Source organism: Echeneis naucrates, chromosome 4 (genome assembly GCF_900963305.1).
Source record: "Echeneis naucrates chromosome 4, fEcheNa1.1, whole genome shotgun sequence".
In the NCBI taxonomy this organism is placed as follows: domain Eukaryota; kingdom Metazoa; phylum Chordata; class Actinopteri; order Carangiformes; family Echeneidae; genus Echeneis; species Echeneis naucrates.
This window is the reverse complement of record NC_042514.1, coordinates 8328695-8345516: the sequence shown is the minus strand read 5'-3', so window position 1 is coordinate 8345516 and position 16822 is coordinate 8328695. Positions and strand designations below refer to the sequence as shown.

The window sequence follows — 16822 nt, the reverse complement described above, 5'->3', positions numbered from 1 at the left end:
GACTGACGGCTACAAAATGCTAATGTATGCAGAAATGTCACGGATTCTTTATCAACAAGTTATTTGATGTGGCCCTTTATTTGTGTTTAAAAGGCTTGAAGTATCATCAACAAATGTTGTGTGAAATGGAGCGAGAGGTGGCTGGATAATGGGAGAGAGGGCAGGCAGAGAGGAGGACACAGGAGAGGACTGTCTTTAATCTGTCCGTCACCTCTGCTGTAGAGGTCTGACTAATAATTACCCGCTCCTTGAGAGACCAGAGCAGTTCCCATCATGCGTATGGCCTTTTACTTTTGAGTGCAGTTTAGCTGATTACACAACAGTAAATCTGGAGCATGTTGCAACAGGGCTGCAGGAAAAAAACATTTAATAACATTACTAAACTGAAATGATGTCTTATAATATGCTAATAATGTTGAACCAGGAATATTTACAGTAAATATGGATGTGAAGCATTTTTGACATCAACTAAAACGCTGAATCAATTATAATTACACTTGTTAATGGTGCTTAAACCATGAAACGTTTTCAGAATCTCTCCTGATACAGCATATAGCTTTATCTCTATAAAACAAAATGGTGTCCGTCTTATTTTGCTTTTTCACATGTAGAGCCCCCTAGCAAATATGAAATTGGAGATTGTTGGCCACTTTCTTTCAGTTATTTTAGTCATGCACTATATCCCATCAGCAGATTACACTGGAAAGGTGGAAATTAGGAAAACTGAGAGAGGTGGGGTGGCAAAACGAGGCTATTTCAGTCTTCCAGTGTTAGAAAAACAGGGTTTTCATGTGCCATTTTACTGGAGGCTTCACAGCTCCAGTAAATTAATTCTGTAACATATGGCTGTTGTGTGAGTGTTTCATTTCTTTGTGTGCTGCTCAGACTGTTTTGCTACCTTTCCTGTAAGTACAGTTGCAAAACAATTTTTCTGTTAATGTAACCACAAATATGTCCAAGTTGTAGAGAAACAATAGGAAGAAATAATTAGTATCATGTTTTGTACACCCTATTTCCACACTTTTTTTTCACTCCCCGACTTCTGTTGTTATTTTAAGTCTTCTAATATTCCATGTTTGCGTCTGACAGTTACTGCAGGAGTGTCCCGATGTCCCCAAAGGGACCATTAAAGTTTCATTTCGCTGTATCTCATGTGTAAGGTAAACAGGCGCGCTGAGTTGAGTTATGATCCCAGTTGAGCAGTGCTACACTAAAGGTGATACATTGCAGAAGCACACACCCAGCATGGGGAAATCATCTCTACCTCTGGGGAGGGGCGATGGGTGAAGCTGCTGGCTGCCGCACCACCGTGGCTTCAGGTGCAACACCACCTGCTGTTCATAAGACTCCATGTTGTTTTATACAACACCCCGACAACAACAGGACTGGGCGTTTACTTAATCGACGCTTTCAGTCAGTTTCTAGCGCCTCTAAAAGCAAACATAACTGATTTTATGGAGTTTCTCCAGTGTCCCTCAGTATTGCTTCAGGTAATAAAATGCTCAATTAAAAATTAGCATTCCTCATCACCGAAGATGCCAAGTAAATACAAAGACATGAAATTTATCACGAAATCATTATCTGGCTGTGGCCTGTCCAAACACTCTGCTGCTCTCTTGTGGCCGGGCCTCTTGGCAAACGCAAGCAGACTCACATTTTGTTTTGTCAAAAACATTAAGCCTCAATAATCAATATCTCTGCTGGGTCTTTATTTGAAAACAATGCATAATTGTGTGAAATATTTTTTTATGTCTCTTTTTTTTTTAACTTCTATAAAAATCTTGAGAAATTCTTTGGACTGCTGCAGGAAGCTGTGGTGCAGCAAAACCCGGGGCGAGCACTGTGGACTGAGGTGAACTTTCCAAAGATCAATTTGTCACAGTGACTCAGGAAACATCCCTGAGGTGAGCTGTGGGTGACAGCTGCTGTCGCTCCACTGCCACAGGTAAATGCCAGAAGCCCCCATTTGGAACCACCGGCTTGCTGACACACACACACACACACACGTACACACACACACACGTACACATGCATCTTTCTTAAAAGAAAGCAAGGAACAGCAACTAGCTGTGTATCAGTCACACTGATGCCACAAAGAAGAGCGAAAAGTGCCTCTCTCTCTCTCTCTCTCTCTCTCTCTCTCTCTCTCTCTCTCTCTCTCTCTCACACACACACACACAAACTAATAGATTTGAAAAAACAACATTTCGAGTTTCAGAAACAGTCCTTCACGTAATTGTTGGCACAGAAAGAACAGAATTAGTGGCATTTGTTTTTCTTCGTGAACAATGAACGAATCTTTTGTGAGGCAGCAGCCTAATCCGTACAGTATTATTACTGCTCACATGACTGCAGACCCAATTTAAAAGAAACCTGTTGGAAAGTTCATCTTTATCTTTGTCTTTTGAAACTCGATGTTCGAATATTGTGAATCCATTGACGTTTATTTTGATAATGTCGACACATAATGGGAGTGATGATGTAACCTGCAGAGAAACACACACACGCTCAATCATAGTGTGAGAAAGAGCTCCTGATCTTCGATAATAGGCAGAGCTTTGAGGCAGAATGAAGTGACCCTGCCAGGTCTGTGTTGATTTGGAGCGCAATATTGATTTTTCTGCATTGATTGCTTGCTCATCTGCACTTACTGCCCAACAATAGTCTGACAAATGAATTTAGTTGAGACACAAATATCTACCCTCACTGACTGACCCTTGTGTTATAATTCAGCAAGTGCAATGTTATCTTGCATCTCTGGGGTGGGAGGGATTTTGAAGTGAAGTGAATAACATGGAGTATTGGACTGAAAGTGCCTTTTTTTTTTTTTTATCGTCCAGATTTTAGAGTTGCAGTACTGATCGGGCCCACCAGGTGTCTGTAGAGTAATGTGGATTACACAGGCAGGTTTCAAATGAGGAAGGCCGATAGATTTGGTTTGACCAGTTTCTCTTCATGCTCTGAATTAAAGAATAAAAGGTGACAGCACTGTGGCCTTGTCACCTGCCTGCTGGTGTGCTGTCCTGATTGCATTTGTCACACATATTACACGTACACACACACACACACGCACGCGCGCACGCAAATCTGTGGCTAAAAGTGCAGCAGCAGCTTTTAATACAGCAGCATTAGTCACAGTGCCATCATGTTATGAGCAGCCGGAGGAAGCAAAGCGGCAATCACTGCAGATCAAACATATGTGAACGGACCATTACTGATATAACGGCAGAAAACAAGTGGACGCAAACATATGGGCACATGCACGCTGCTGTAAAGGCCACAGTTCAGTTTGCCACTGACTTTTTCTGTCTCCAGTTTAATGACGCCGTAAAAGTTTGCTATGAGAAGACCTTGACTCATTCACATGTACGACACACAGTATGCGACAACCACTTAGGCGCGCCTGTGAGCAGATCTGTTAAGCTGCGCTTCACATTCATAGCGTAGCATGCTGCTGTGCACAATTAGATTGTAAAGCTTGAGAGCTGACAATACTTGTTGACAAAATCGCACCACTGCTCATGGAGAAATGATGTCCCATTGAAGTGACTCAGATGTTTGGATGCTTCTGTATGTCAGAAATGAACTTCGAGTCTAACAGGGATGGTTGATAAGTAAAAACGTTAAATATGAACAGAAGCAAACAGAATTTCTACGACCAAATGTTTGTCTGGCTCTTGTTATGTCATCACTTAACATTCAGGCAGAAATGACTTTGATTCCAACTTTCAGTTCTTTGCATCAAGCGCATTTCTGCTGGCGGCTAAGATGATGAGTTACACAGCAAGTACTTCTCGGAATGGGCTGAAGCTAAATGCTAAACACAGTCTGACCTTTCTCCCCGAGGAGCAACACCACTACAGCTATGCTGCTGATAGTTTTAAGGATGACCCTGATAAACAATCAGGATACTACTCCTACTAACCATATGTCATTCTGTGCCCGACAGTAAAGGGGAGGCAGCTGCTATCGAGACAGAGCTGATGAAGGACTACAGGTTCGGACAACAGCAGCTGATAGAGATCTGGGGACAAGCATGCGCCCTTGCCATCACCAAGGTCTGTGCAACTTCTGCTTCTCACATCTCTCTTTATTATTAGTCTGCCATTCAAATATACACTGGAGTGCACGTGAATGAAATTTTATATGGTTTATATGGTCTCCAACTGTGGCCCTGCGACGGACTGGTGACATGTCCAGGGTGTACCCCGCCCCTCGCCCAATGGGAGCTGGGATTGGCTCCAGCACTCTCGTGACCTGGAAACAGATAAGAGGTTGAAGATTATTAATTATTGAATGTTCTCCAACTGCAATATTTTGAATATAAATAATAAACCCTGACCATTATGGTGCCTCCTTTCAGAGGCCAACAGAGTGAACATGAGCATATGAAGCAGAGCATTGCATGAGGCAAACTTTTTCTCTCTTTCAAAAGCCATACAAAAATCTCTACTTATCCATATTTGTGTTGTCTGAACCAGTCGCATGCTATCAATTTAAATCAAAGATTTAGAGCAATAAAGTCATTCCAGTGAGATTGTATAGCTGTTTTATTGTGAAAGGGGCCACTGCAGGACCGTGGTGTCACACTCAAAGCTTCTTTGGATTGTTAAAGGGCATATTGCCAGTTACATTTTTTTTAGATGCATCTTATTGTTAGAACAATAAACGTTTGACGTTATTACAATATACAAACTTATCATGTTATAACGGGATAAGTTTCACCTTATTACAAAATGCATGTTTATCACGTTATAACGTGATAATTTATTGTTAGAGTAATATACCTCCAGAGGGTCGGACCCATTCTTCCTTCTGTACAGCCCCATGCTTTTTTAAAACCTTCGTAGTGTGCGCATACTTCATCATCATCCACCATGCGCAGAAATAGTGGAATCTCGCCATGTCTCAACCCAAGCATGAAGAAGAACTAGATCAAATGGTGTAAATCAACCATTTTCCTTCTCCGTTTCCACATTCAAACACGAAACCTTTCATGTTATAACAATATGAATTATCACTTTATAATGTGATAAGTTTATTGTTGTAACAATAAACGTATCTTGTCATAACGTGATATTGATTTTTTTTTTTTTTTTTTCTTTTACTGACGTGGCAGCACCACGTTTCTGTAAACTCCAGCGATTTTCATGTATTTAGTCATGTTTTCCATGAATTGAAGAGTTGAAATTTTCTTCTGTGCCGCAGGAAAGTTCAATACCACAAATGTTTAGTTAGTGTTTGAAAATGTCAGGTTTTTTTTTTCTTTTCTTTTTTCTTTTTTCAAGTAATTAGTTCCTTTCACACATTTTGTGTGGTTTCACATTCAGTCAATCCTTTGCTTTGCGATAGCTTGCAATTTCCCCCCACATCTGCAAAATGTTTCTGAATACAAAGAAAAAGGCCAAAAATCAAAGATGGTCGAGCAAATTTTTCCAATTGTGTCCCTTTTCTGTGTAAAACCTTCCAGTACAAAACCCCTATTCCAAGCTCAACTCAAATAAAATCTGTCAAAAAAATCTACCAAATCCTGTGCAAAACCATTTAATAGACTACATGGCGTATCATTCGGCAAACCATTTCAATTTTTTATTTATTTATTTATTTTTTTATTGAAGCCACTGCACAGTCTGTCTGCCTACACTAATTATCACAAAACCAAGAGAAATTCTGGTGTGACTGTCTGACTTAGGAGAGAGGCAAAAAGTCACAGCTGCTGTTACTTAGACTCTCCTAATTTGCATCAAATGCCATACAAAATGCCTGATCATTATGTGGAGGAAATGTTTTAACCTTCTGTGACCTTTACTTCCAAACATTCGGGCAGCTCACCTTGGGGCAGAACACCTGAGCTCACTTTGTGCTCCTCGTCCACGCCGGTCCAGAAGCACGACTCTCCTCCTTTTGCTGTGCGGTTGCCGTGTCATTATGTGTCTGAGTGCGTGCGTGGAGGGCTGATGGGAACACGTGTGGTTCCCTTGGACCAGACCGCCGACTTGATTTAGTGCCCCGCTGGTTTTCTTAGTGGGCTCTTCAGCAAGCTGTGACGAATAACAGTCTGAGCTACAAGACACGTGAAACCTCATGCTACTGTCAAGATGAGGGATGATGAGGAAAAGAGTGACGAGACGAAGACATAATGACACATACACGAACAACAAACAGCAGCTTTAATGAGATACCTTCAAAATAGCTTCAGCTTTTTTTTACAATGTTTTCAATGACACGATGTCAGAGTTTTCTAAGGAAAATCTAGTTGATTTGTGGGACTGAAACCATCACTTTGTCTCCTTAATAATGGTGTTGATGTGAAAGGTGCTACTTGTAATGACAAACCCACTCGGGCTTGTCACCCTATTACGCCGTTCCTCTCATCTAGATGGAGCATTTTAGCATTTTTGCTCATTACTTTTGGTTTCCTGATGAGCTTCACCGTTGCGTTCCATTATTGCCATTGTCACTTCATTCTGGCTAAATATGCAAACTGTTTCCAGTTAGAATTATACGCTTCCTTCTCAGTGAGAGAGAGAGAGAAGAAAAATGTCAATCAAGAGACAAAGTCAATTAGCTAATTGAACATTTAGCAATTTAAAGGCCAGATAGTTTCCTCTGAGAAACATGTCTGGCAGTGACCAAACTGGTGTTTAAAATGTTGCCTTGTCTGTAAAATGTGTAAAATAAGACACCCTTCAGCCAGTTTAATGTCAGTGTTACTATTCCAATGCTGCCATCAGGGCTCGTTACTCGGCCAAAACAAACAAACAAACATTAAATACAAGTACGTCTCTCACAGTCTCAAATATTAGTCACTCCTACTTTCATGCTTGGCGCTGAATTGAGTGTTTTAATTGCTTTGGTTTTATAGAAAGTCTCATGAATAGCTGTAAATGTTAAAGTTCATTAATGTTGAACTGAAGACAGCAGTTACATTCCTGGGGGGTGACGGACAGACAAAACAGCAGCAGTTTAAAGGGTGTGAAATGAAAAATGAGGAACTGTGGGAAAGGGGAAAAAAAAAGGGAAGAAGAGGAATAAAACTTGAGACAGGCAAAGTGGCAGCATCACTCAAAAGCGCTCTCCCCTCATAGTGATTAAACCCACCACATCTACTTCCCCTCTATTATCATCAGCCGCTGCTGGACTCATGCCCGGGCCCTCCACCTTCAGCCCCCGTCAGCATAGCCTTTCTAGAAAAACATGGCCTGGACGGCTGCTGCCCGCAGCCGCCAGCAGCGCGCTACCGCTTACATGACATCACTGCTATTTAAAGGAAATTACAGTAGAAAGAGATGCAGACGGTCTGATTTCACTGATTTCACTGCAGGCCCACTGCTGCTGCTGCTGCTGGCTTCCACATATACCACACAAACAATCATGTCCTCAGTCACACACACACACACACACACACACACACACATACGCCCACACCTCCGGTTTTGGGTTGTTGTTTTTTTTTGGAAGGTATCCTGCTGCTGTTCCAGCATCCACAGCCACCAGCTCCAGACTGTGTGTGTGTCTCCGTATCAGTCTGAGGCTTTTCATCACCTGAGTGGAGACAAGAGACGTTACTGTTACTTCACTGCAATAAATTAGCCTGTAGTTAAGAGGAGACCAGGGACCCTAGTTTAGCCTTTATATGTGATATTAAAGGCAGAATTGTGTTGCATGTGACTATATTTGTGTATTTAGGACCCTGATCATGTTTTCTCAGGCTCCATGTGTGTTTCAGATTGATTGGAGGTGAAGGCACATGTGTCTTTAGCATTTATTTCAAAGAGGTATTCCCATAGAGACTTTATTGCAATCAGACATTTCTTTTTCTTTTTTTTAGGTGTGTGTGGGAGAGACTGTGTGTGTGGGGGTCCTAGCAGAGCTCTGCTCCTGACCCCACGCTTATTCCTGAATATTATACGTACAACCCATTTATGATGTGGTTTTGAGTTAGAAGAAATTATTTGTTTTTGACATTGCTGTTTGGACTGCACCTTCAGCAAACTAAAGAGAAAATGTCCAAAGTTTACAGAAGAGCAAAAGACCAGATCGTAAATGTGCTCGACAGATCCAACAAAACATCTGTCTGCACTTGCACAAACCTCATACGCATCCAAAATATCATAAAAAAAATCAAACATTTGAACAATTTTATTAGTTGACTTTTTTTAAAATAAATATATATAAATGAATAGAAAGGAGTGAGGGCATTATCGCTATTGGCCAGAAATCAAGATGACTTTGGTGTGTTTTGGCTGTGCCATCTACTTTTTGTTCATAATAAGTGTGTAATACGTCTAAAAGCACGAAGAATTAGATCATACTTGCAAGTTGATTTTAATATGGTGATTAAAGTTGTCATGGAACTCAACATTTGCTTGAAGATTGCCCTGGCAGTTCACTATTCAAGAACAAACAAAGGAGCATATTCAACAGAACAGACCTCATAAACAAGAGCCCATTAGAAATAGTCTCTGTGTCCTCTTCTGCTAATTGACTTCACCCACGTACTAATCAGTTCTTAAAGTACACTGTCAGACCAAATGACTGGAAGGTGTTCGCCGTGTATTAAGCCTCTGTGCCAAGTGAGATGAGACAAATGCATGAATGCATATGAGAGCGCTGCCTGCTCCCTTTATGGCTGCTCACCTCCACCGTTGTGTGGCTTTAATGGCTCCTCCGTCATCAAATAGCTCCAGCACTGATATCACTGCTCCTCCTCACTCCTCCTCACTGGCCCTCAGCACTTAGAGGTCATTAAGCCTTCTCATGTGAACTTGTTTACGCTCAGACATAAAATGTTGCTTTTTTGGGTCCACCAGATGACTTGGAGTCCAGCATTCGTTCCACTTTTAGCTGAGGAAAACAACCTTTTACTTCACTCTTTACTTTAACTGTCGCTGCCTGACACTTGGCAAGGCGGCTTTGCCAGGGGGAAATTTGCTGAAAATTGCTTCCTGCTGCATGTGGAACGTATGGTGCTGTGGGCCTGAAAAACCAAACCAATGATCAAAAACATGCTCTGTAAATCTGCAGAGTCAGGTGATAATTCTCTAACAATTCAATAGACTCCATTAGCGCTCACAAAGTTATTTGAGCGCTTGTTAAACATAAAAATACATTGACTGGTGCAGCTTGAAGTCACACCTCACTGCTTCTTTAGTCACGCTTACTGTATATGGGTGAGTTCACAGCAGGACGGGTCAGCACTATCAGATACGGTTCGTTTTTAATGGCTTTTGCACTAAGAGAGCAGCCCGGCAAAGAAAGCCCGACATGGCCATATTGACTGAGTGCCACAGTGAATTAAGAGTAACATGTTCCATTAAGTGCCATAAAGATCAGGTTACCCGGTGTGAAACTCCCTCATTATATATTAAAATGAAAGACACTTCTATTAAGTTTTACTTTCCACGTCAGTGTCTGTCTTTTTTTTTTTTTTTTTAAATATATATTCAATCACTCCCTGCTTCTCTTTCCCAGTATTACCCATCCGTGACTTTAACACTCCCCCATCTGACTGCGGACGATGATTTCTCATCTGAGCTGTTATGATGGAGATAATGGCCACCATCTCTTCTCCTAGATTCATTGCTCTAATTAATGTGCTGTGAGTCTTATTATAACCAATTATACAGTGTAGGGAATGGCCTATTTCTCCTTATGAACTTTCCCTCGTTGTGAAAGTGGTGAGGGTGGAAGTTAATGGGCTTTATGCGTTGGCTATTTCCAGCTCGTCACGGATCAACAGTGGATGAACTGGCACAAAAAGTTTTCATTAGCATCAATTATGTAACTACAGCCTAAATTACAGCGTTGGTCATTTGTAATTATTGCGCACTTATAACAGTAATAATAAACAATAACTTACAACAATTGAAATAACAGAGTGTAAAAAAAGGTTTTGGAAGGATAGCGATTTTAATAACAGGGCGACAACCACTGTGTGAGTTACACAACGCTGGTAAATGTCCTGATTTTATTTTGAGGAGGTTTCTTATCTATTCATACGTATAGAAAACAAAAAAACAGAACAGAAGGTTGAGCTGGGATAGATGATAAGAAGTTAAGGGAAAATGGACTAAATGATGCATGACATTGTTTGGAACAACGCTAACGATGGAGCATCCATGTAAAAAGTTAGAAGTTATCAGATTCATTTATGCATTACTGAGAAATACACTAGCTGCAAATATTCATTGCTATTTTGTAAGAAATGTTATTCGGGTTGTGTAATTACAAAATGCTTACAATCTTTAGGCTGTAAACTCAAATGTGAACGATTTCTCGTGAACGTGATAAAACTAGGCTAATTCCTCTTAGAGCCTGTCTGTCTGACACACATTTATTGGGTTCTAATTAGACATGATTTCCACAAGTCTGTGTCTCCTGAATTTCACGTTCTTCTTTTTCTCACTTTGGAAATGATGCTGTGACCTTTTAAAATGATTAACAATCATTCTTTTGTCATGCAATAATGTCCCGGCTGAACAAAACCTCCTGAAAGCATCTGCTGACAATCCTCAATGTGGGAAAAAATTTGTTTTGTGCTTTAAGGAAATCTGTGGAAACTGAAGCATATTTCGGGGCTTTCCGTAATCATAACTGCAATGTGTGTGTACACCCATATAATCACACACAAATAGTCACAGATGGAGATGGAAGATTAGCTACACAGGCAAATACCTGCTGTATTTAAGAAGGTGCAGGGTGATTTACAAGGGAAAGGGGCTGTGACGGAAAATATGTTATATATACGGAAGCATCCCGCAGTGAGGACACTGGTATTTTTCCACTGCTGCCAGGGTTATTTTAATGAGAATGGACCCCTTTCTTATAGGCAGAAGAGACAATGGAGGTAGTTCACTGGCCATTCCTGTCTGGCATGCCTGGTATGCTGCAGTGAGGCACAGATCGGATGTCCGGCTCTAAAAAAGCAGCCAGAAGTCTGACGGATACTGCTGAATCCTGATGACTATCGATCTTCCTTCTATCCCTGTCTCTTATATGTGTCTTATATGTGTGTCTCCACCAGGCCTACCCTCTCAGCTCCCTAGCAAAGAAGCAGCCAACAGTGCTGGTAATCTGCGGTCCAGATCAAAATGGCTCCATCGGCCTGGTGTGCGCCCGACACCTGCGCATGTTTGTGAGTAAACTACTGAACGAAGTGCATTAACGTAGCGCATAATAAAGCTCATTTTCATCAGTGAGTCCTTATTATATTTAACAACACATCAGTGATATATCAGTCATTTTGTCATTTAGATGATATCACAACCAAAGAAACAGCCTTAACTCTGATCAGGACTAACAGGGGATCCCCTATACAGCCCTTCTGTGCGAGAGAGAATTGTGTTCCAGCTCCTGTAAATGGCTCAGAGCAGTTATCCTATTATTACCTTCTCTGCGAGGGCACTCAGACAACCATGATATCATGCTATTGTAACTCTCATTAAATCTGTCTGTGTCTTACGCTCGGCTGCCATCATATGATGTCATAATCATGATGTCTGCTTCTCAAACCACATGTTGACTGACAGATCAGGACAAATATTCTAGTTTTTAGTTATTTTGGTATTGTATTTTTTATTTATTTTTTTATTTTTTTTATTTCCCCAAGGAAAGATTCATCTTCTCCCAGCCTGCGACAGTCTCCATAATCTTTTGTACTGCAGTGCAAGTGCCCAGGTCGATAGTCACGCCCCAGTCAATGACTTTATTGGAAGGCAAACAAAAGTTGTGGTCTATAGTTTAGAAAGGAATGCATCTATGCACTTTACCATATGTGCCTGACACGTTAGATTTACAGGTCTGATTAAAACCATGTTAGACAGACTTCGTTGAAGATTCCCCGTGGAGTCTATCTCTGCCCCCCTCTCACTTCCCACTCCGTCGGTTCCCCTCCTAAGGCCATGTCCGAGGTCAAAGGTCAGGTCTGAGGGTTATACATGGTGTTAACAGTTGAGAAATTAATAAAGGGCAACTTAAAAACTTAACCTGGGGGAAAAAAAAAACAAACCACTTGGATATTGATTCTCTCTTTTTTTTTTTTTATTGCATCGTTTATGCATTTTGTCTGCTGCTGGTTAGGGTTTCTAATGTTTTTACCTTCTGTATCTGTTATTTCTTGTGCATTTTTGAAATGTACTATAAATAAAACTTTATTATTGCAGTGATTGCACACTACAGCACAGATCGGGGCGACACTTGTCTGTGTCCGCTCTACATCCAGAAACTTGAGTACTTACTTTGGACTGCAAGTGTATGTTTTTCCTGTCAGCAAGGAGCCATGCAGGCATACACGTGAGACATGAACACACACACAGACATGCATGTGCACACCCACGCATGTGCACGCACAGCCTTGAGCCCATGATGCACAGCTGTGATTAGACAGAGCATATAAATGAATGATCAGCTGCAGGAGAACAGGCCAGCGCCCCTCTCACGCCACTCCTAGATGTCCATGTTCACAGAATCAAGTCGTGCCTGAATCTGTTGTCCATCTTAAATTATTTCGACTGCTATGGAATAACATCATGCAGCGTAGCAGAAGACACAGGTACCTTTCGATCAAAGCTGGAGTATAAAAAGAAAAGAACCCCTCTGCACATTCGTTTTGGTGTATTACACACATGACTGTAAAACAAGTGGACATGATGTGATGTTTGGCGCATTACACGGGCTCTTTTGAAACTCACTGCATGGAAACGTCATAGCTCTGTTGCTAGCCGTGTGTTGTGTTGTCATCTTTCAAAAAAGTTCGTTTTTCATCAGTTTGATGCAGGCCTCATACCTTCACTTGTAATGGGCTGTGTCTGAAATCCTACAACTGTATCAGCCGACAAGGTGAGGAGGTGTAACCCTGATTTGGAAACAGCCCTGTCAGCGCCCTCACTTGTTTGCAATTCACGGTAGATTTCAGTTGTGCCATTACGAGCTCTTCTTAAGATTCACACCATCTGATGTATAACTGCTGGTGAGGTCAAGGACAAAACCAGAGACACACACATGGCAGATATTATTTGAGTCTCAATTAGTCAGTCACTGTGGTGCTTTCACTGGTTCAGCATCCCTGAGGAGGCAGCACGCTCCCCGGCCTGATTGATCACATCAGCTTACACAAATTTAAAAGAACAGGTGCTGTTTATTTCTTTTAAATTACTGTTTATTTGTTTAGCTGTTTAGTTGAATTACGTTTCATAAAGATAGGAAGTTGAATCGCTGTATGATCATTAGTGGGGTTTTTTTTTTTTTTTTTTCCAAAATCCACATGTATTGCTCCTGTAACCTATTAATACTTTCATTTGAACGGCAGTGGAGCAAACGCATTAAATTTGTGGCGTAAATGCATTTAGTTACATTCTTTCACTGAGTCAGAGCAATAACATTTTAAATGACTTGACTTTAAATTTATTTATTTATTTTTTTGAGCACCACCGCTCAGCTCCGCTCTACAGGGATGGATCAACATCCAGATTGGACGACAACCTGGAAAATCGTACAGATGGTTTTCCTTTTGTCCTTTTTTTTTTTTTTTTTATTGTCCTGTTTACAATAATGAACATTTAAACATGCCAAATGTACCGAGAGGGGCGTACCTAATCATTGTTGCCATGGCACAAAAAGCACTTTAGGAAATGTTTGCGCTTCATCAACATAGCAAGAACAGCACAGATACGTTAGAATGGGAATGTGTATTGTCGACCCCAAACTGCTCCTGATGTGGACTGTATTGCTCTATTCATAACTCCGACTACACGACGAAACCTAACTCTGGCTTTTAAAGGTTAAGTAATCTATGTGACTATTAAAAAAAAAACCACAAAACAAAGCACTAACAAACATATGCACATGAACACACAGACACACATAGCTGACAGCAGGTCCCAGGTTTTAAGATTTATCTGTGTGCGAGTGTGAAAGCCATCGATCAAAGCCGCATCCTGCTGAGCATCAGGGACCTTTCAAACTGTAGGAGTCCGGCTTCTACTCCTCTTAGCTTCCACTGTTCCTTCTGGAAGCTGACGGCAGAAAACCACACCTCCTCTGCGCCGGATAACACCATTTTGACTTGTCTTTAAGTTGATGACAACTTTATGTACGTACATCAGCCTCACTCAATCATCCCAACCTCTCTTTTCTGAAATCACTGACCCTCTATCCCCCCTTGTGTCCTTTTCTTCATTTTCCCTGCTGCCAAATCTTTTGTAGGAATACGAGCCGACCATCTACCACCCTAAACGCTCCTCTCACAGTTTACACCAGGATTTCACAGTCCAGTGTGAGAAGATGGACATCCCATTCCTCTCCTACCTCCCCACCGAGGTCAGCTATATTTTTACAAAATAGCCCACTTTATATATAGACCATTGCTTCCTAACCTTTTGAGCCTGTTGCAAGTGAAATTGAAGAAATGTCTAATTTGATTTGACCAGTTTGTCTAAACTGTGCTGCTAAAGGATAGGTTCACGTTCTCAAGTCTTAAAAAAAAAAGACTCAGGCACAAATTTGTGCTACAAAAGTTATTAGTCACTGTAAAGGGCCCTCTCTATACTGGCTGTGAAAACGAATCTTTCCCCAAGCGATTCCAACGAGAAAGCCTGGACGAAACCCAAAGCCCTCTATCACTGCAAAAAAAAAAAAAAAATGGCAGCAGGATTTAACAGTTTAGCTCCAGAGATGGTCTAATCACCAGGAACAAAGAGGAGGAAAGGAGGACACACTTTTTTTTGGGGCTATGTCAGATATTTTGCTGAACATCGTAATGTACTTTTGGACAGAATTATTACTCTACTGAGATTTTGGGCCTGACATTTTACCGTGCCGCTGTTTTTTTTTTGTTTTGTTTTTTTTTTAGGGGCACTTCCATTCGAGCAGTTACTGCAAATAATGCATTTTAGTTACTGTTTTTAGATTGACTTGAAAAAAGTTGAACCTTTCCTTTAATAATCCTGTCCCACTGGAGCTGTCGCCCAGGTCGGGATCCACTAATTGAACAGTCTGTTTAAAAATGACTGACGTGTTGCGTTCAGGTGCAGCTCATAAATGATGCCTACAACGTAGTGATTGACGCCATGCTGGGCCCAGAGGCGGACTGCTCCAACATTAAGGAGCCTTACTCTGGGATTCTGGTCAGTCTGAAGCAAGTCAAGATTCCCATCATCAGCGTGGATGTCCCCTCAGGTGAATATTCGTGTACAGACGGTGAATATTAGACGGAAACACACCGTGATAAATGAGCCTCCAGGCAGCTCCAGAGGAGCCTTGGCTCTCAGGCAGGAGCTTTCCAGGTTTGGAGGCGTACGCGAAAGATAAATCTTGCGCTCAAGTCAGCACAGCGTGACCTCATCAAGCCTCAAATACACTACCTGCTGGGCATGAACGCACCAGGCTGGAGTTACCAAAATACTTTTCTTGTCTTTTTCAGGTTGGGACGTAGAAGAACCGAGCCAGGATGGAATAAACCCCGAGGTTCTCATCTCGCTTACAGCACCAAAGAAGTGCGCTGTGAGTTTTTCAGGGAAGCATTTCTTGGCTGGACGCTTCCTGCCCTATGACATCCAGAAAAAGTACGAGCTTAACCTCCCGGACTACCCCGGCACAGACTGTCTCATAGAACTGTAACACACGGCAAACACAAGAGCCAATCTTCATTTCGAAAAAACATCCAGTTAATCAATTCTGTTGCATTTTACAGATTGGCCAAATGTCATGTTGAGCTACAGTAGAAGATAATATTTAGAAATTGTTGTTCCGGTCATGTCTTTTTAGGGAATAGCATGATGACTTTTTGTGTAAATCGACTTGTAAAAGCTGTAGCATTACACTGTTCACTGATTATTTTTTGAAGGGTAGAAATTTATCTTTCAACAGTCAGAAGAGAAAGATGAATTTTGGCCAAGACTTAAATTTTATTTCAACAGGTTTTTTTTTTTTTTCTTCAAATGTTCATATTCTGATAATTTTATGTTATTATATTTAACTTTCTAATCAAGTGTGCTGCTGAGATGAGTTATGTATTGTTTTTTATTTATTTATAAAAGGCTAAGACAGTTCTTGTCCGGTAATAAAAAAAAAAAAAACTTCAATTAATTTTTTTTTCTGTTTTCTTTGACTTAAAGCAGCGACAATCGACTATCTAAAATAACTAAAACTACAAAACTACATCTTGAAAATACTGCTGCCTTCTTGCATTTCTCGGCTCACAGCTAAACATCTTCCTCAAAATGAGCGAACGCATGCAGGTGTGGGGCTTAGCATAAAACTTGCCACCCGTTTTTCCTTTTCTTTGAAATGAATCCACCTGCAGAACCAACCACAAGAACACATTTAAGATTTCAGGAAAGGGAAGTTACCTGTCCGAAGAAAATACAATCACGCTGTCTCGCAAAAAAACAAAACAAAACAAAAAAGCCTGTGATTGGCCAAAGTCTCCTCTTACAGGCTGGATATTGGAAAGTCCGAAAACAAAGCCACAAGGTGCTGACGTCTATTTTGCCCTCAAACCACTTCAGCGACAGCGTATTGAGAGGTGTTAATGGATCTTTTCCGATTGGCGCCGAAAATGGCTGCCTGCCACACACACAAACAGATTTAGTGCGTGTTTTCAGACAATAAAATACTGCATACCTCAACACAAAACGATGTACTGGCAAACAAAAATATTTCTTTTATTATAATTTATTTACTCACCACGACTTACTCAAGGATCTAATTTAAGCACAGCTTGTTTAGTTTAGTGGAGGTTACTAATCACAAGCCACCAAGCTGTGTTATATGCACATCACATGCAATTAGCGTTGTGCTTCTTCGATGAGCCCACACTGTT

At 41.1% G+C, this 16822-nt stretch overlaps 2 protein-coding genes across 2 annotated transcripts in view; one reads left to right on the top strand and one right to left on the bottom strand.

The window, feature by feature from the left end:
• Positions 1–15618, top strand: part of yjefn3 (YjeF N-terminal domain containing 3) — a 36820-nt gene extending 21202 nt beyond the window's left edge. The window contains exons 2-6 of the mRNA XM_029499964.1: positions 3950–4058; positions 11027–11137; positions 14206–14319; positions 15027–15177; positions 15422–15618. Coding sequence (XP_029355824.1) covers positions 3950–4058; positions 11027–11137; positions 14206–14319; positions 15027–15177; positions 15422–15618 — 682 coding nt within the window. The remainder of the gene's footprint in view (positions 1–3949; positions 4059–11026; positions 11138–14205; positions 14320–15026; positions 15178–15421) is intronic.
• The window catches only part of LOC115041993 (Rieske domain-containing protein), a 35228-nt gene continuing 25119 nt past the window's right edge, over positions 6714–16822 (bottom strand). Inside the window, exon 4 of the mRNA XM_029499966.1 lies at positions 6714–7545. The gene's annotated coding sequence lies outside the window, so the exon portion shown is untranslated. The remainder of the gene's footprint in view (positions 7546–16822) is intronic.